This window comes from Micropterus dolomieu, linkage group LG18 (assembly GCF_021292245.1).
Source record: "Micropterus dolomieu isolate WLL.071019.BEF.003 ecotype Adirondacks linkage group LG18, ASM2129224v1, whole genome shotgun sequence".
Lineage (NCBI taxonomy): Eukaryota > Metazoa > Chordata > Actinopteri > Centrarchiformes > Centrarchidae > Micropterus > Micropterus dolomieu.
Window position 1 is genome coordinate 7,752,144 of NC_060167.1, and position 21,551 is coordinate 7,773,694.

Sequence of the window (21,551 nt, forward strand, 5' to 3'; positions counted from 1 at the left end):
TTAAAAAAAAGTAATTGATAAACTAATTAATAACGGTAGTTGCAGCCGCAGCTACTTTTAGCTACAATCAATTTGGACTTTTTACATTTACAAAAATCCAAATGAGGACTGATTTAAGTGACTCATAGTTTGTAAAATGTCTAGAGGTGAAGCATTTAGTCAACTGATTGATTGATTATCAAAATTAGTCAGCAACTATTTTGATAATCGATCAATTGTTTTAATCTGCTAAATATATGAAACATAGGGTGTGTCAGGTTATTTCAATGTGTCAGATACATATTTTATCAACATTTAGTTGAAATAAGTATCGGGCTCAATACACAATATTAGAGTCGTCAGATCTGGATCAGTCATTAAACATGATCACAACATCCCTACTAACCGGTCTGCTACTTTTTCTTTATAACTGGAAAACTGAGCCTAAATAGATTTGATAAATGAATGTAAAGCAAGATGTGATGCGATGACATGCAGTCAAACCCTGACTCTAGCTGGGAGATAAGAAGGCAGACAGGCTCATAAACAGACAGGAAGTCAGAAACCTACCATAGAGGGGAGGATCTCTCTTTACAGCTGGAAGAGAAGGAATGAAGTTTAGCCAAGGAAACACAAAACTACTGAAAGAGCACAACAGAGAACCAGAGAGGAGATGGTACACCAGTAACACAGAGAAATACAGAGGAAACTAGTTAACAACTGAGATGACAGACAAGTCAGCAAAAAGTCAGTTTCATCCAGAGATATACAACAGGGGACAGCAGAGAGGCTCAGTCATACAGATGATTTACTGGGATTAGAGCTCATTCATATTTATAATCATGTTGTCGGGACTTGTTTTTTGGTGAAGCTGCCTCTTTAATTTCTATTTAGATCAGACAATTCATAGTTGCTTCAGAGAGCGCATAATCAGAAGCTCATTCGTATTTTCTCCCGTTTTTGTATGAGTGCTGGATGCAGAAGGAAACTAGACGTCTTTTTGATGCACAAAGACATGAAAATGTAGTCAAAATTTGTTTTGTTTATGTGTGCGTCATGCGACTTTAACTTGAATGCACACTAACCAATGGGGACTCATGTCACTGTGGAGACAAAAAGACTTGGTTTTAGGGTTCAGGTTACTATTAGGCTAAGGATTGGGTAAGGGGCTAGGGAATACATGAGATGTCTCCACAGGGACAAAGGATTAAGTGTGTGTGTGTGTGCGTGTACTAACTGTGTGTGTGTATGGTGTCCTCAGAGCAGGACGGGGTGGTGGTCTGGGTGCTGTAGCCGCTGGAACAGTGCAGGGAGTCCCTGCTGCTCCTCGGGGCGTCTGAATTCAACGCACCCAATGTCAGTGCCAGCTGATCCCGGGCCGAGCACGACTATGAGAAAGAGAGGATCAGGTTATACAGTTTATTAAAAGGGTTATTTATAAAAAGTTTAATTTACAGTTTTCCAATTAACATGACCGACCAGAGAGAATAAGGGAGGACACAAGAGGAGGAAACAAGGTGAGCAGTAGGGCTGCAACTAACGATGATTTTAGTACTCAAAGCTTCTATAGATTATTTTAACGATTCACCGATGCATTGTTTAAGAAGTACTTTTGCTTGGCGGCTGCTGCTGCTGCGTGCTATATAGTTATATGGATTAAATGAAGCCCCGATGCAAAGAATTTGCGTCGATGAATTTTAGTAATCAATTTAATCAATGAATCCTTTAAGCCCTAGTGAGGAGAGTAGCAGAACAAAGATGAGGAGATGAGAAGAAAGGAGATAAAAGGAAACATGGTGAGAATATAAGGTGAGGAGTGAAGGAGAGGACAGAAAAAAAGGAATAGGAGAAGAGACGAGAGGAAACGAGGAAAGAAGGAGATGAGAGGGGAAACCAGGTCCTTCTTTAATTTTAAACAAAAGGATTGAGAGAAGAGTTTAAGTAGTATTATCAGTGTGTGTGTTTTACCTTCCCAGACGCAGACATGGCGCGAGCTCTCTCTCCGTGATGTGTGTAGGCGTTGTGTGGCGGGGCCAACATGCCGTTCTCTGCCGCTCCGCACCCCTCAGCCGCAAGCTGATTGGTAGAGCCAAGTCCATCCTGTGATAAATAAACCAGTCAGAGTCAATTTAATGAGCACGTACCGTCAATGTAAACGACAATATTGTTACCAAAGTACACAGAATATAATCCCATGGAGCCATCATAGAAGTCCCGCATCACACATAAAAGTATTTTACTGTGCAACACCTGTAGCAGCAGGTACCAAAGAGGTTGCTAGGATCATTTCACATTAAATAAAAGTCAACGACAAACATATATTTCCATGTCAGCTGTTCATAAAAATATATAATTTCTTTAATTGATTGACTTTTGCAATTGCTGTATTAAGTGGGACTTCCATATTGGCTGCAGGTCTATGAACATAAACACAACATGTTAGTATTTCAGCTTGTACTCTGTGGTGTTTAAAAGTTAAGGATTTCAAGTTTTAGTTTTGTCCATTTGTGGGAACCGTTTCTTTAAGGGGAAAGGCTCTGTTGACTTGGTTAGCCTTTGTCATTGAAGAGTCCCAGTTAGCTTCAAACTATAGCTAACTGGGACTCGATTTGTTCATTTCTGTTCAATGGGAAAAGTTAAGATTTCCAAGTTAACAGGTATTTAAGAGAAACTGCCAACAAGTGAAGAAGCTGGTTTCCACAAGGTGACTGCTGGCAAAAACCAATTGTGACTGAAGAGTTTGGATCCAAAGTGTCTTAATTTTCAAAACCGTTAAAATGCTTTTTATTGTTCTTACGGTCAACAAAACACAAAAAAGATCAAAACTAATTACTCTAAGTCTGTGGCTCTCAGCCTTACGATCAGTGGTTCCTACTGAAGACATAATTCTTTAAAAACAGCTCATATAGTTTCATACTTTACAAAAACAAGCTCGACCATTTCCTAAAATAGCTGTTCACTGTTGTTGAATGTTACTCAAAATGGAGGAAATGCATTGGTTTGGGATTGTTTTTCAGCAGCAGATTTGCTGCTCTAGTATTTCTGGCAGCAGGACGGGGTTTGTGGGACTGACTGAAATGTACAGTGTGTGTTCTTGGTAATGACAGAACATGTCTACCAGCGCAACTGTGATTTTTATCAGTTTTCAGACAACAATGGAGCTCTATGGCACAGAGGAATTAGATAGTAGTTGTTTGTAGGATCCGTTGATTGTTGATTTGGGTCTTTGTGTGATTTGTTGAAGAAAAATATCACCAGCCGTGTCTTTCAAAATCAGTAACTGACAACACAGCATTAATGGTGGTTTTAAATGACTTCAGAAGACTCCTCAGTTGACTAATGAGGCACTTCTAAAGACTTCCAGTAAATCACTTTAAAGTTATTATGTGATGCACTTTGCTCATCTTCCTTGTAATTAACTTTGGAAATAAACTTTTCAAAATGAAATCAAACAAACTTGGTATATTTCCATCATCGATTAACAAGAAAACACTCCGAAATCACAGGACCACTGACAGTAATATTAACACCCTCGAAATTACACCAAATGTCCACAACAGAGTGGGTGTCTTGGTAACAGGAGAGAGACTTGTAACGAGATACTGAACAGCAGAACGACTGCTGGTTGAGGACTGCAGGGCGGGATGACGTGATCAAATGTGGAAAGTTTGGAGTAACATATTGATAATATAGATTGACTAAGACTTATTGAATAAAGGGGGAAACGCCTCGTTAACAGTTCAGCTTGACTGTCCCCTTCAGGCTGTTTGATATATTGCAGCCGTTTCAACATATTTAGTCAAAATAACAAGCTGAAATGATTAGTCAAGTATTCAAGTGACGATTGATGATTCGTAAACATTCTGTAGTTCCAACTTCTTAAATGTTAGGATTTGCATATTTTCTGTGGTTTATATCATTGTACACTAACTATCTTGTTAATAAATAAATATAGTTGATGGGACCAAATTAAACACGTAACCTTAGCATATGGGAAATGTTGATTAACATTTTTCACAATTTTCATTTTATAGAACAAATAATTAATAGAGAAAGTAACTTTTTAACAAAATTGCTAATAAAAATAATTGTTAAAGCTAGACTGAAAAACCCTGACGTATCAGCAGATATGAAGGGTGTTGATGGTGCAGTGGATAAGACACATGCCTTTGGTGCTCCAGAGGCGTGCGACCTATGACATATAAAGCAATTGTAAGTCGCTGTGGATAAAAGCGTCAGCTAAATGAATAAATGTAAATATTAGTTTGTTGTAGGGCGGGAAAATAATTTCCCTCAATAACAATATAACAAATGTTCAATAAATGTAATTAATTTGATTCATGAATGAATTTACCATTTTTCTATTAAGATATTTGTTTTATTGAGGAAAAGATTGCTGAAAAAAATATTTTAATTTTACTCATGCATGTGTGTTACTTTATCATAACTGTTTTGAATGTTCTAACTCAGATTTCTTAAGTGATCCACTGTATGACATCAAGTGTTTGTTCTGACCATGAAGAATAGTTTAAAGCCACAATAAGACAACTGGTTTCTTCAACTTTCACTCAGGAGCAAAAATCTGCCTTTAAACTTAAAGAAATAATGATTTGTCGTGATAATTATCGGATGTCGGATGATATGATTTTTTTATCGTGTTAACATTTTTGGCCATATCGTCCAGCCCTAGCTTGTCGCAGAAATAACAGCCTCAAAAATAAAAAGTATAGATTAAGCTGTAAAGCTGAAACTTGACTATCGTTCTACTTCACACTCAAGCAGTCTGCTACCAGCAGACCACAATGATTTAAGGTCAAGTTCCTGGCTTTAGCGCACAACCCCTGCTTAAGAACTTTAGAAAAAAAGACGCCCCATTTAGCTTGAAGTAAGAAAAATAAAAGAATTAATCAATCAATCACTATTGACTGATTAATGATTGATGAATGACTATTAAGAAGGTTGAACGCTAAAAAAGAAAAAAATCAGCTGCAAGTTTTACCAAAAATTTAAGAATCTACTAAATTTAGTTAGTCAAATTTTGTACTGAGAGATACATAATGTATCAGAAGAGTCAAAGAGAGAACACAACAGATTAATATTATAGATACAAACAGACATGACGCATTAAAAGATAAGGCAGAAAATATACCACAAATACACAAAGTCAGGCAAACACTTATTACTGTACATGTGACCACACACAAATGTACAATGTTGTGTTGAATAGGATCAAGAGTTTAAAATTAAGATTTTATGGGAGGAAACCAGAGCTGGATTAGAGATATATGAGGTTTAATCGGAGGAAATTGGAGAAAAATAAGGTGGAAACAAAGGCAAAGGGTATAAAATCAGTGCCAAGTGTGAGCTGATGGAAAACATGAGGAATAACACGGTAAAGCAGCGGGAGATAATGTGAGATGGTCAGATTTAAACCGATGGAAGACAGACGGTTACAACACGGTAAAAACACAGGACGGTACTCGGGTTGGGAGGAATGTAATAGTTATTGTTTTTTCTCACAGTGGTCATATCCCTGCGGCTAACGCGGCGGCTCAGCGCAGGGTGGTGGCCATGGCCAGCGGCATAACTGTGGTGACCGCGGCTGCCCTGACGACCGAGGCGAGAGGGGGAGCTCCCTTCGCTGAGGGACCGCCCGGTTTCATCACAGCCAATCAGCAGATAGGGGGAGGAGCAGCGCTACACACAGGAGAGGGTTAGAGCTGTGTGTGGAGTTCTTCTCACGGTGAAAAGCTCTTATTTCGTGGATCCTCAAAGCCAACAGTGTAATTTTAAAGTGGAGGTGTTGGGTGCTGAGAGCTGGCAGAAGGGTCAGAGTGTGTGTGGGGTTGTGGGAGTGTTGTATGTGAGTGAAATGGGCCTTTAAGATATTAAACATGCCTAAACAGAATTAGCATTTTAGTGGAATTGAAGCTTAACAGCATACATTTATTTATTTTAGCTTGGCTTTATTAGATCAGTCGTTAAGTATCACTGACGTACAGTACATGGCGAAAAGTATGTGATCACCTAAATTAACATGTTATTCCAAAAATCATGGCATTAATCTGCCGCTGTAACAGCCTCAACTCTTCTGGTGTCATGTTTTCCACTAGATGTTGATCCTGGCTGCAGGGATTTGCTCCCATTCAACCACAAGAGCATCAGTAAGGTCCAACACAGATGTTACAAGGCCTGGCTTACAGTCAAAGGTGTTGGATGGGGATGAGATCACCTGGCTTTATGGGCATTGTTGTGTTGAAACAAGAAAGGAACTTCCACAAATTGTTGCCTGTAAGTTCAAAGCACACTACTGTCGAAAATACTATTGCAAACTGTAGCTTTAAGATTTCTATTCACTGGAACTAAGAGAGCAAAACTGGGAAAGACAGCCCGAAACAAAAAAGGTACACTCGAGGATGTGGTGTCCACATACTTTTAGCCTTATAGTGTATATCAAATGTATGCTTCAAGTTGAAACAACCAACAAACATGTAATGAAATTTTATGAAACAAATAAAGTGTCATCAGAAAGTTCATCAAATGAATTCTCATACTTTTGATAGCAAAATAATCCTAAAAAAATAATAAACAATGCCCAGTTTTTATATGAGCAAAACGTTAATAGACTACAGAATAAATCTGATCGGTCTGTGTCTGTGTCTGTGTGTGTGTGTCTGTGTCTGTGTCTGTGTGTGTGTGTGTGTGTGTGTGTGTGTGTGTGTGTGTGTGTGTGTGTGTGTGTGTGTGTGTGTGTGTGTGTGTGTGTGTGTGTGTGTTACCTGGATGTGTACTCCATCGACAGCACAGCTGATTGAGTCCAAGGAGGGAACGTGCCTCACTGATCCAGACTGGTAGTTACTAGAAAAACACACAAACCCTACATTTAAAAACACATAAAAACTTAACTGGAATGTCAAAATTAAATAATAAAGAACAACCTTTTAAAGAAGAAGTAAAAAATACATTGCTGCTCTTTTTTCCACTGAACATAAAAGAGACTACAAATATTCTAAATTGCTTTTGACCCAAGTTTTGGCCGTTTAAAGTTGATCAGGTGATGCAACACCAAAACAGGCACCTTACATTGAGAAAACAATTTTTTTAATTTAACAAAAAAATTATTTTATTATTTATAGGGCTGATCCCGAAAAGGTCAAGATTCGATGCTTTGATGGGTAGAGCAATGAAAGGAGGATCATAGCATTTTTGCAATATGGGCGTGTTCAATGTCTGATTTTACATAGAACTACCGGGTTTTCTCCCAATAAATAATTATGATTATGATAAACATGTAATACTGTAAATAAAAATGTGAAAAGAAAAAAGCTTTTTATAATTATTTTTAAAGTGTGTGAAAAAATCAAAACCGTTACAGCCCCCCTCCAGTGTATTTTGACATTTCTACGATATTTCTTATTTCGGAGTCATTTCCTTACAATGTTGATTACCCTCATACATCGCCAAATATTTTTTGACAAATAGCTTAATTTTATGCTCGAAGTTGCAAAAGTTGCTTAGTTGTTAAGTAATGCCTCGTTAAAAAAAATGTCACGCCGTCACGCCTCGTTAAGTCATAGCCGATAAACATCGTTGTGAGCTAGCTAACCAATTTATCATGTAATTTACTTAGAACTTACAGTAGGTATGTCTCTCTGTGTCTGATTGTTGGTTTGTCTTTGTAGTTAGCCAAGTTAACTACCCTAAGTTGTAGTTAGCCAGGTGTAGTTAGCTAGAAAAGTTATTCCAGAAAGTTAGCTAACAGAGGGTTCTTCATTTAATTTTTTTAGTTTCCGCCTCTTGGTTTAGTGTGCTGTTCATGTTCATTGAGGCATTTGTGCGTGCAGTGTTGGAGGACAGATGACAGGAAAGGCGTCGCACTTTCACCTGCCACCGTCTTATATGCAGTCTGCAACATGCATTTTACTGACAGCCGTTTTACCAATGCACCGGCAGAGGCGCCCACCAAACCCCCGCGGTAAAGAAAGTGCACTATAACACGTGGAGGGAGTTATCGTGTGCAGTGCATGACAGGACCATCGACTGTATGATTGATAACAGGCTGATACGATAACAGCTACTCCTGCCAGACAGTAAAGTGGAACAAACATTACAATGTAGTGATGTTAACACAGCATATCGTTAGCGAACACTCCAGCCGTTCAGTTTTTGGTTTTCATGGTAATGTATTAAGTCTGACTATTAACCACACCCCCATTCTCTGTTTGAGAAAGAACGTTTTAAAACTGCATTTAAAACTGGCTGGAGGGGAGCTTTATGAAAGGGCGCATCAGTGCGCATGTATGGGCGTAGCGTGTATGTGTGTTTGGTCAGGCAGAGAGACAGAGCACCAGCTTCACCAGTGTTGTGCAGAGTTGTCATCACCTCACGGGATGTTCGGATCATTTATAAGGAACCACACAAATAACATTATATCGTTTTTCAATAGTACTTGAAATTGACCTGCGAGGAACCGCGACATGCATGCCGTTTTCCTGCCTGCAGCTTCTTAAGATTAAAGCGGAGCCACCGTGTGCCCCCCACCCCCTCACAAACATACACATATGATTCGACGATCAGTCAACGATAGACAGCACTTGACAATTCTGATTCGACTATGTAAGTCCTTAGTCGGGGACAGCCCTAATAAGAGTTTTTTCTCATGTTTATTTACATTTTAATCTTACATTTCTCGTTAGTGTTTACATTGGTACCGTTTTATTTTCGGCTTGTCAGTCTACCGTGAATTGAATTGTACTAATCTGTATACGGTACGACACAAATAAAGTTGTTGATGTGATACAGTGTCGTTGTTTATTAACATGTAAACAGAGTGGTAAACTAAGAAGAAAGCAGCAGTACAGACTGACATTATTAGAAATGCTGTTAGCAGAAGTGCAGTATGTAGTAAACCAGTAACAGCTGTGGTTTGCGTGTGCGTTACCTGCTGATACTGCTCTTCCTGGACATAGTGTTACTGGGAGAAGCTGGAGGCGTCTGATAGGAGTAGTTGAAATCAGAACCGTTCAGGTCCAAAATCACCTGAGAAAAGAAAAAATACAAAAAACACACAACAATTTTGGTGACTCTGTGTTTCTGGGTGTGCTGCTTTAGGATCAGCCAGTGTTATTCACATGAAAAAAAACTATACTTTCTGATTTCCCTACCAAAGACTTTGATCTTTAAATATATAGTTTAATTTCTTAAAAGGCTCAGTCATTTCCTAAACACGTCCCGCATTAGAGTCATAAACTACAGTGGGTGTTCGTGGTAATGAAGGAACATGTCACCAAGTGTTTGGACAACAATGGAGCTCTATGGCACAGAAGAATATGCTAAAAATGTAACATTTGGCCTGAGGGTGGTGCTACAGGAAATGTCAGAGGTCAAGAAAAGCATAGGAGGGAGGGAGGAAGAGGAGGGTACCTGTTCGCTGGCTGGTGGGAGTTTATTGGGCTCAGCTGTCAGGTTGGTCAGATCTTCCAGAATGGTTTGCAGGTGGGTCACCTCACCCAGCATGTTGATCTCATGGTCCTACACATGCACACAAATGATTAATGTGGTTGTTCTAGATCAAAAGGCTTTACAGGCTGCCTCAGGCCTGTACTGGTGGACATGAATCATCACACACGCAGCACTGACCAGCACAGGCTTCAACATGCTGACGAAGCTGCAGTAGCGTGCTCTTTCTTCAATCAGCGCTCTGCACACGGCTCGCTTCTCCGTCTCCTCAAGGACGGCGTAACGCACGTTGACGTCCTGCAGCGCACTGTCCAGCTGGCCCCGGGCCTCTCCCTTTCCTACAGAAACACACACAGGAGGGGGAACTGATAAAGATCCAGGAATTAAAAGTACCTGTTCAGACTGTACACGTCAGTCTCTGTCACAACACAGACAAGTAGTATCAGATATCCAGCTGCCTCATCTTACTCTCCGTTATAAAATCTGAATCTTTATTTTTATATATGTATTTGATAAATAAGACTATTTGCTAAGACTGTTGTTTTATTCCTGTAATTGACAGCAAGTCATGCGGAACTTTAATAGGCTGGAAAGTTTAATATTTGAGCAGCTAACAAACAGAAAAAAGCATTAGTCAAGACTACAAAAGGACTTAATCTAAATAACAAGTAAGGGCCTCTAAACATAAAGGAAGGAGACAATATGTCCAAAACTAAACCAATATGCTTTGAAATTTTAAATTGATAAAAAAAAGCAATTCCTCCCATCATGCCCCGACACCCTGATGATTGTACATCTGACATCGACAACAGTGTTAGATCAGAAACAAACACTACGAGGAGCAAACTGCGCACTCAGACTGTGATAACCAGATCCTACCAGCAGGGGGCAGCTCAACACTACAGTAAGGCAGCAAAAAGAGATGACACACACACACAGTGCTGAGGGTCAGCTGTTTGTCACACATATGCTGCCTGACCTTATGATGATAATAATAATGCATTACATTTATATAGCACTTTATCATAGATACTCAAAGCGCTTATCGCTGAGTTTAAATGTGCAATATAAAATATACACTACAGTACATACTCAAAATCTGTCTGAGAATGTATCTAGATTAATTTGGCTGTGATCATGTGATCTATTGCATATTTATAGCTCATTCATTAACTTTGTGCCTGTAAAGAATCTGAGACACTGAGTAAACAGTGACATGTAGAGAGGGAAAGAATCTGAATTGAGAAAGAGACGGGGACAGAGATGGGACCCCTCTCTCTCTCTGATGTGATTTACTACATTGTTTACTGGACTCCACCAACGCGTCATGTGATCCGGACCAGCCTCATCGTATGATCCTAAAACCCAGTTCACTACTCCAAAAACCTCCAGTCTTTCTTAGACAGAAACCACTTTTACAAAGCCAACCAGAGGACAATTCTGGAGCCATCTCACTTGCAGATGGAAGACATTTCGTGGCTCTTTCATGATAGATTTAACACAAATCTCATCACTCAACACAAAGGTGCCAGTTACATGTTCAGATGTCATTCATTTTCAGTGTTTGGACCAAAAACTAGGGCTGAACGATTTTGGAAAATAATCTGATAGCATTTTTTTTTTTTTTTTACCAATACTGCGATTTAATATGAGATTAGTTTTTAAGTTCTTTACCTTCTGTATTATTCAAAATGGACAAACAGTAAATCAGTTTCTACTATGACCAACACAATATTAGATAGATTAAACATACACTGTTCATGTGATGCATGAATTATTATTATGAGCAATGGTGGAGAAGAAGTATCTAGTTTTAATAATATGAGAAAGATAATTTGAGTAAAGTCATGGCATTAAATAATATGATTAAATATCAGTTCGGCCTACCTACAGACGACAAGAAAAACCACAGTTCACCACAGTGTGTTATACAGTAAGCGCTCAATACAAAACCCACAGTTCAACCACCAATTAATGAGTCCTTATGTCACTTCAGATCTCAGTCCATCTTTCTATATCCCAGTAAGCAAACAAAAAATACTCAGTTTGAGGTTCAATTCAAAAGTTGGCCAATGAAAAAAAAACAAAAAAAAAAACAAGCAATGCCTCTCATGTTTAATAGACAAGCTTAGAAATTCTCCAACAACACCGGAGTTCCCCGACCCCGCAGCCTCTGATGCTGGTGAGCAGCGCACTGGTAACTGTAACTCTGGACAGACTGGGCCTCTTTTAGACTTGTGGTTTAGTTTGAAACACCGTTTCACAGATATTTCCTGAACTGACTGGTGGCTGTGTGTGTGATGCAGTGCAGATCGCCACAATACGCTTACTTTACTACATGTCTTCTACTTCACTGAAAAGTCCATTATCAGTGTATGTGCACTGGAGGCTTCAAGTTTCCTAAGGGGAGCGCTGAAAAACTTTCTCTGTTCAACACGTGATAGTTTAAACTTCTTCTAGAGTCAAACTCTGCACATACATTATTATATACAGAGAAGCTTAAAACATCTAAGACAAGTAACAATAAGCAAAAACAGAGCATAAGGTGATTTTACATTTAAAATCTCACAATTTTAACGCAATGACGACAACAATAATTCAGCGTTGTCAGGATCTCCTTTAGAATCTGACCGACTTGTCAAAGTGAAAATCCCTCTGAAAGAGCATTTGGACCAGAATGACCAGAGGATTATGTTACACTGTCAGTACAGGGTAACATCACTCAGTGCAACTGAAAAACATCTTTACAACATTGATAAAATGGATATTTGGCATCTGTATGTTGATGCTATACAGTTACACAAGATGTCACCACCTTAAACTCTCCTAAAACTCTCCGTTTAGTTTATTCCACACTCCTCTTCTAACTACCATTGCCAGAGCATAAAGCCATGCTAGTGGGTCTGAGGGGCTGCACTAATGTTAAATGCTGCTATGGCAAGATGCACATACAATAATAAAAATGCTAACATGCTGATGCTTAGCAGGTACAATGTTTAACATGTTTACCATCTTAATTGGGCATGTTGGCATGCTAACGTATACTAATAACCCCTATACACTAAGTACAGCTGAGGCTGATGGGAATGTTGGTTTTGCAGGTTTAAACCAAAGTATTGGACAAACTGAAAATCCATCAAATAGTTGAGATAATTCAGTCTTTGCCATCCATAGAGCCAGACCAGATTTGCCTGGAAAGTAAATATGTCTCATTTCATCATGGAAAGGTAAAATAGAGATAAACCAGAATTGGTTGGTTTTCAGCTTGATCAGCCATGAGCCAGTCAGTCTATTGTCACAGACAAACATGCTAAAACATGTCATTGCTGTGGAAGTTTCTAATACCTGTAAGGCCCAAATAAGCAGTGTATCCCTGCACTTTACTTGTGCAGACAGCCCAGGTATATTAACAGTTGCCTAAGCAGGCTATATTTGGCAACCCCTTTTAGCACTTTGCAGAGAAACAGAGAGAGAGATGTTATCTGGTATTACCTTAGAAGATTTGGACACGGTGTACGGACCAGGTAAAGTAACACTGAACACACCTATCTTGGTGCCGAGATCATTCTGTACCATAGCGGTTTTGATCGTTATAGAACGCTAATCTAAATATCAAATAAAATATACAGTATTCTGAAACCTGATGCAGTTTTGGAGAAAATATAAAAGTTATTTAATAGTTGATGTTTTATTATGAACATACAATTGAATGGACTCCAGGAAGAATAGTCATTCTGTTGGTGCTAATGGGGATCCTAATAAAGCTTTAAAAATGTTTGTATACTGTCAATTATAGTGTGGAGAGAGAGAAGTTGGAATGTGCAGGTCAGACTTTAAGATATATTTATAAACCGACCAAGAAAACTGCAATCGGAGAATCTCTGAAGTAAAACTGAACTATCTGAATATCAGCACAAAACAATCAGCAGCTGAATTAATCAGACTCTTTTCTAAATGACAGGAATCATGTATTCGAGCCATGTGGAGAGACAGTGACAGAGTTGAACAGTGTGGTACAGTGTTGATCTGGCCTGAGCCTGGTGGGTTCAGATCTGCAGGTAGAGAAGACAGATAGAGCTCTGACCTGCAGACCACCCAGCTGTGGAAACACGCCGCCTGTGGAAACACGCCTAAAAATAAGCGCAGGACTGGCGAGCTCCACCAACAGGGAGGAGTTTCACAGCACTGCAACTTCTATCATGGTTTCATATTCAGGGCTTCATTTACATTTAATTGGGTCCTTGGGTACTTCCATTTTATGTAAATATTGTACTTTTAGTAGAGTAACTGCCCAAACATATATATCAATTAAAATCAGCTCCCTCTTGATCAGCTACAACATTAAAATGTTGCCAACATGATGATCAGAAATAACCATCAAATCATACAACAGTGATAGGGGCCATTCTGCTGCATTATGAGTGCATTTACTTTTGAATGCAGTACTTTTACATTGGAGTATTGTGACTTCTACTTCAGCAAAGAATCTAAATCCATCACCGTTTCCCACTGGCACAAGAGAACAGCGTGATTGTTTTGGTTGAAACATTACAACCATCCTGATCACAAGCAAAGTCTCAGGAGCTGATCTCAGGGCGTATCTGTTCACATGATTTCAGTTGAATCGTTCTTCTCCAATTTTGAGACATTTTTCTAATTTCTAAATATGGTAAAAACAAAACCTCTTTCCAACTACAATAGAGAGAGAGGCAGAAAAACAGAGACACAGACAGTAAATCCTCTGGAAAACAGTGAGAAGCAGTTTCCAAGGCCAAACACACACACTGCAGACTTTGTGCCCTAAAGCTCAACCTAAACACGACCTGTTCACTCAGGTGTGTGTGGGAGCATGGAGAGGATGATAATTTCCACGCTGTTAATAGAAGCTCAATGTCGGCGTGCTGTTAGTCCGCCTGACGTCTGTGGAAACACAGACAGGCAGCGTGTTTCTACAAGGCCCTGGCTCGCCACCCACAAAAACACAAAGACCTGAACTCAGAAGCTCCGTTCTGCACTGAGTCAACTCATTCCCCTCTGTTCAAAAGGTGAAACACAGTTCAGACCAAGCTTCTTCTCATCAGCTGAGAAATATACTGCAGTAACACCTCATGTTTGTTTCAAAACAGGTTACGAGTTCGTTTAATTATCACTCTCCGACTCTGACAAAGAGATCATGTAGTGGGTAAAACATCTGATGGGTATCTGGTATTTTTCTCAAAGCGGTGATGTGTCTGACTTGGCAGTTAATATTAGGAGTGACTGAAAAGCTAACAAACGTGATGCCTCACATTAGCCAAAGTCTAAGTAACTTAATCCTAATTTAATTCTATTTAAATCAGACACATGTAACCTGACAATTATTGTGAGAGGCACTTATCTCATCGCTGTTGCTCTGGACTACACCTCCCAGAGATGATCTGTCAATTAAACAATGTGACCAGGACGACTGTGACGTCTTCCATCTTCTGCTTTCCGTTGATGAAGCTTGAGTGTCTTCACATGCAACTTTTTGTTATATATGTCCATTTAACCCTGGCGGCTCGCTACTCATGCTAATTACACAGGTCTCCCTCTTTTGTTTATTCAAACTGAGAACTTGAAGTCAAGGTCTGATTCACATTGTATGCTTGTCAACAAATGTCCATGAAACAAACAAACAAAAAGTGAACTTCCTACAAAGTATTGTGTGTATTCAAAGCCTGATATTACTACTCTGTGCCAAAATAGTCCCTACAAACGGGAAATTTTTTATAGCTGTTTTGTAAATGTTATTTAAACATAAAACTCTACATTTGTGAGCTGGTTTTTAAAGATTTATACACAGTTGAGAAGTCAGAATATACTTAGAGATAGACTGACAACACACTGCTGGTTTTAAGATCGTCACAGAGCGACTGCATTTGACTTGAGGCACAAAGAGTAGAACAGTTAAAACCCCTCAGTACCTCATTAGTTGCAGTCTTTAGCCATGAACCAAGTTGTTAGCATTCCTCACCCACACTACTAGCTGTTAGCCTCAGGCTGGGTTAAATGAGGAATCACCAACAGTGATAACAAGCTGCTCAGAGAGATTATTCTGAGAGATTATGTGTTGGTCGGTGGGTATTTCCGTCTAAAGCTCCTACAGATGCTTCAGATGATGACCGCAGTCTTCTTCAGCATGTGGTCTCAGAGGGAATCCAACAATCACCCAGTTCATGTTGTGTTCATACACACAACTACAGGGGTTAGACAGAGGTTAGGAAGTTACCTGATCTGCTCCACTATACTTCATTTCAATTATTCAATGTAGTTTGAACAATTATTCTTAAGTTAAATAGAACACAATTGATACCTATTCTTGTCTTGAGGTAAATAAACTATACATTTTGAACATAATTAGCACAAATATGCTGAATATATATATAAATAAATGTATTATTGCTAACAAATGATGTTCACCTGGGTTTCAGGGAGAGTTTTGGTCTAAATGTTTGTCCACACACAGACAGGAAAACATACCTGTCAGATAATACATAATTCATAGAAGTTTGGCTGATTTTAACAATATTAAAAATCCTAATTGCTGACACAAAATGCAGCTTTATATAGAAAATATGACATTTAGGGATGTTTGTAATGAAACAACTGCTGCGGTGATATTTAATGTGCTTTCTTCTGATTCCTGCAATTTACAGAATATTTTTAATCATGATGACTAATTTTCCCAAATAGCAGAGCTCTCACTGTGACAGTCTAAATTTAAGCCGCTTTCAAAGCCTTATTCATTCAACAGTGTAGATCATCTGCGTCACACACTCATAATGTCATAAATGTCAGACAGGTGGTTATGTACTTTAGTTCAGGTAATAAATGGGTTTCTGTGGAAACAGGTCAAGACGTGCAAAAAACGCAGAGAATGAGAAACATGAGAACATTTGACCCATTTCACCTCCTTTAACCTCTTCCCTTCACCTCTCTCCACCTTACACTTCTGTCTTTCGTCCTCCTGCAAAATATTCTTTTCATCTTTCAGCTGCTCTACTTATCTTAACCTTCTTCTACAATAACTTTTTACCCTCTTCTCTTTTCTTCTTCTCGTCTTCGCTCGACTTCTTCCAAACTTTCTTTCTCAACATCTTTGTCCTTCAAATTCTCTATTTTGAGAGAAGAAAAGTTCTGTCACTCAACTTCTCCTCGTCATCCTTTCACTCTTCCTTGTTCAACATCCTCAACCCCTTTCTTCCTATCGACTACATTCCCTTATTCCTCTCCTGTTTGTTTCATGTTTCTCTCCACTTAAGGGCCATACATTTCTTCCCTCCATCACCCCCCTCCCCCTTTTTTTAAACAACCACTTGAGAATAAGATAATCACATCATCCACCCATCCCTTCTTTAACCTCCTTATTCTTTCCTTTATTCCCCTATGCTTGGTGTTGGGGTTTCCCTTTATATCTCATTTTGTCTCATACATATAAAAAAACTCTCCTCTTCTCACTCAATCTTTCTCCTCCTATCTTTCTAACCACAGTAACCGCTGTGGAGTCATGGAGAGGATGACTTCAACCCCTCCCTCCATCCTCGTCTTGTCATCCTCCTCCTCTCTGTGAAGCCACATGGAGAAGGTTTGCAAAGTGAAAAAGCCCAAAGTCCAGCCCAAAGGGAGTTCCCATCTCCCACAGAAAACTCTGAACTGCTTGAACAGCTTGTTTGTAGTCCAGCCGTGGACTACATAGGGATGAAAGCTGAATGCGCCTCATATAACGCTCGCCAAACAGCTAGTCCGACATGCCTTCAAAAACACCAGAGGAAAAACACTGAGCTGCAGCACCCCTCTCCCTTCCAAACACTAGCTACCCTCCAAGCAGTCAATGGACAAAGTTGTTACTGTGATGTAGAGACAGAGCTCAGTTAAACGTTATGGATGAAATATATATTTGTTACAGATTAATAAGTCACCACTCTGAAACTCTTGCTCCAGTCTATGTTGCCAAGCTGGTCGGCAACATGTACAGCTGAAACAAAGCCATTTACCGGTTTCTCGCTGACCCGCCCTTCTCTGCTTCTGATTGGCTAGTAGTCCTTAACTAGGAACAGTGCATGTGCAACTCCCAACAAAGATCATGTAGAGACAAGATGTATCACTCCAAAGCTAAAACGAAGCTTTCAACACGGGGTAAAAAGAGGAGCTGCAGCAATGTGCAGTATGACAAAAATATGGTGCTTTTGGAAAATTTGGAAAAAACCTGTTCTGGAACAACCCCTGATTAAGATTTTGAACCTGAAAATGAGCAAAATACCACTTCTTTAACAGTAGAGCAACCTTTTGAGTTTTAGTTGATTTAGGCCCCAGTGTTCATTGCAGGAATGGTTATTTGTCTTTTTCCAGAGAAAATCAAGTACAACTACTAATATTACTACTACTCCTCCCACCTAGTAATCTAGTGGTATGTAGTGTTTGGTGTAAACCATCATATTTACAGTGAAGATGGAGTTTTCAATGTTTGCAGGCAAAAAAAAGATGCTGTTACATTATTATAAACATTAGAATAGAAGACTGCATGGCTCTTTGACTTTATAATGACACGGGTAAAGATTAATGGATCAAGTAATAGCGGGGGGAAATAAAGTCTACATAAATATACAACAACTTCAATAACAAGTAAACCTATATATAACACCAATGGAAAAGGCTCACCAGTGTCTACATTTCCTGCGGTTACCTCACTCCAACTACTCTCACCACTTTCTATAAGGGCACCATAGCGAGCATTTTAACCAGTAGCATCTCTCTCTAGCATGAGAGCTCAAACACCTCAGACATAAAGGCCCTGAGGAGAGTAGTGAGGTCAGCAGAAAGGACAATTGGGGCCACACTGACACCTATTGAGGATCTGGCCCAAAAGGGTCTACTGACCAAAGTCACTAGCCTCCTGAGTGACTGCACTCACCCTTGTCACAGCCTGTTCTCCCTCTTGCCTTGAGGCAGGAGATACCACAGCCTACGTTGCAGAACTGCAAACAGACCAGAACACAACAACGCACCAACACACAACTGTGCTTTATCATGAAAATGTGCAATATTATTTATTTATGCAAGTCATATACATCACAAATGTGTGTGTGTGTACAGGGAGGCTGATGTTATCTGGTATCAATATATATTTTTTCTTGGAGTTCTATTTTATTTAGTACCGTGTTTTTTACCTGTATGTTTAAGACATGCTGTAATTTCGTTCATGCTTCACATATTTTTGGGTTTTACTGAATGACAATAAAAGGAATCTTATTGAACACAAGGGTGACGGGAATTATAGATTGCTAAGCAGAACATGTCAATCATTTCTGATTATTGTATTGAATATATTTTATTAAAGCTCCTATGTGTATAATTTGCATGTGGCTGTAGCATCTTTTAAGTGTTTGCAGTGTATGTGCAGCCTTCAGTCCATTCGTCTCAGCGACTATATGGCAGTGTTAACGTTAGGGTTAGGATGCAAAAGTCTTTTTTGAATTTATGTCATATGTTATTTTACATGAATTCAAATTATGTTATTTGAAAAAGTAACAGTGTGTGTGACAAATGCAAAAACCAATAGCACCTTTATGTCTTGGTTTCTATTACCTTGACTCTCCTCCCATGACGCCTCTCTCTCTTTCTAAACATTTGGAGATTCCCTATCTGAAGTGGTTACGCACCACATAATGACAGAGCGCACACACAATCACATGAAATGATTAGCGATGGAACAGATGTTTACGGTTATGAGGTTTTTCATTTTCATTCAAACTCTATTACACTATATATGTTTTTGCAACAGTCCAACAAAAGGAGAATGAACTCAAGTGAACTGAGAAAAGAGCTTGGAGATTCAGATACCACAAGACAACAAAAAGTTAATAAACAGTCACCAGCTGATAAAAATGGGCTTTCAGTGAGGGAAGTTTTCTTTAACCAGCTACAGCAGTTTGGTCCTTCTGTCTGTCCTTAGTTATTATATGGTGTCTACACACAGCAGTGTACAGCAGGGATAATTACAATGTGAAGCCTCGATTGGTGAGTGTACAGAAACAGTTTTGCTACACTGCGGAGGAAAAAGTAGTCTTCTTATAGGCGTGTGCGTGTGTGTGCGTGTGTGTGCGTGTGTGTGCGCGCGCGTGTGTGTGTGTGTTGTGTCAATTTTGTGGCGACAACATGTAGAGCTGTGGATACGTCGCTGTCTTTGCATTTCTTTTGCTTACTTGTTGTCTCTGAGTTTTACAGTCCTTGTAGATGGTGGACATATAATCAGAACATTCTTTGATTTGAATATTTCTGGGTTTTTTTACAACCTCTGTATTTATCTTAAGTTGTCTGAGTAGTAATACTAAGATAACAGCTGGGAACAGGTTACAACCTAATAAGACTGTAAAATGATTACTCCAAAAGTCCAATGTAAACATCCATTACAGTTTACAGATCCACCTAATGCTTCAACTTTTACCTACAAATAAAATCGTTTAGATTACCTCAATCTGTGGATCAGATTGTCTAACTGTTTGTTTATTGACCTATCAGCATCGTTTTACTTTTCACACACAGTTAAAGGAAACTTGTTCCACATAACAGCAGACGCTACAACTGCCATTCACATTTCAGTCCATTTATTGAGTACAGTGTTTTCATCCAACATCCAAGTTGCAAAAAAACTTTTCCATACGCTTTTTTTTTAACGTTTAAATGCCTTAAAACTGTTCTGGTTAGTTTGTGCTAAAAAGTTGTGATGACTGAACTGAGAGAAAAAAAAAAGACAGTAAAAGGGTCAGAAAGAGAAAAAATGAGGCACGTAGCAGAAAACATGTTCAGAGATGTTAAACCCACATCAGACATCCCTCTGTTTACCATGGGCGGGCCTGCACTGAGACTGTGTGTCTGTGTGTGTGTGATACGTGTACGGACTATTTCAGTGTCTGCACATTTGCGTATTGGATTTGTCGAGAGGGAGGACTGAAGAGGATATTTGTATAAAGCCCTCAAAGTTTCATTTTGATTGTGGGGTGTGTGTATTTATGCATGCATGTGTGTCTCTGCACGCGTTTGGGCGTTTCCGTTCTATTTCTACCATATATGGCCATCTGCAGTCTTTATCGAGGTGAGGCCAGGTGCAACCATGGCAACCACTGGGCATGTCGCTTTGATGGAGGGGAAAGGTGTGGCCCAGGTGCCTGCCAAGAGTGCAACAGACTTCACTACAGGCCTCACAGCACAGAAGCTGCTCAGACGGTCTGAATTCAGTAATGAATCATCAAAGATAAAGAGAAATACTCAGATATCAGCATCTTCAATTCATATTTCAGTTCCACAATTAAAAAACAACAGATAATTTGAGTGTATTAACATAAAATAGTGACACCTACTTCTGTCTTGAACAAGACAACCATCTGAAACCTGTTCAAATAATAGCAGTGGGACAAACTCATTGTTTTACAAGTCATTAGCCTCAAGCGTTTGCTATGAACTCAAGAGTTAAGTCCCAAAGCACGACAGGTTGAGCAGAGTTTAAAAAGGTCTTAGCGAGCGCCAAAATGATCAGATTTGGGGGGGGCAGAATTTCAAATCCTCTCCGAATGTGTTCAAAAGCAATTCATCAGTTGAGCAAGCAGAATATAAACTTAAATACGAATTCTGGATTTATTAACCAGGTGCTACGTTGGTTTTGACTGCACCTGAACGCTCCGCTTCCAAGCTAGAGCTAATGGGAGAGATGACTTCCTGTTATTTCTCACAATATAAAAGCCATTGTGATAATTGTTCTGGCAACACTGTGGGGAACTAGGTCAAATTCATCATCATCATTGTCCTCCAGGATGGGTGACTCATGGCCATTGCTTAAAGTTTCTGGGCTTTAATTTGTTTGTGCTTGCAGTGGGTCAGTACTACATTTTACTTTTTGGCATCCCAGGACTTTTTTTGTGTACTCTCCTCTACCCTCTCCATATCAGGTTCTCTGGGCTCTAAGTGACGCTCACCTGTTCCAGTTCTCTCCTGGTGGTTGAGGTGAGCCCCCCCCCCACTTCACTGTGAAGCTCTTTCCATGTTTCCATGATAAAGCGCTATATAAATGTAATGCATTATTATTATTGTTATTTTAA

General features: G+C 39.4%; 1 protein-coding gene across 3 annotated transcripts in view; it reads right to left on the reverse strand.

Moving 5' to 3' along the window:
* mtss1 (MTSS I-BAR domain containing 1) overlaps nt 1-21,551 on the reverse strand; it is a 69,295-nt gene that overhangs the window by 5,628 nt on the left and 42,116 nt on the right. For 2 of the 3 annotated variants that reach the window (XM_046076356.1, XM_046076357.1), the window contains exons 8-14: nt 9,619-9,776; nt 9,403-9,510; nt 8,921-9,018; nt 6,759-6,837; nt 1,948-2,079; nt 1,217-1,367; nt 550-576 (exon numbers count right to left, since the gene is read on the reverse strand). In XM_046076356.1, the coding sequence (XP_045932312.1) occupies nt 550-576; nt 1,217-1,367; nt 1,948-2,079; nt 6,759-6,837; nt 8,921-9,018; nt 9,403-9,510; nt 9,619-9,776 (753 nt within the window). The remainder of the gene's footprint in view (nt 1-549; nt 577-1,216; nt 1,368-1,947; nt 2,080-6,758; nt 6,838-8,920; nt 9,019-9,402; nt 9,511-9,618; nt 9,777-21,551) is intronic. The other variant, XM_046076358.1, reaches the window with a different exon arrangement.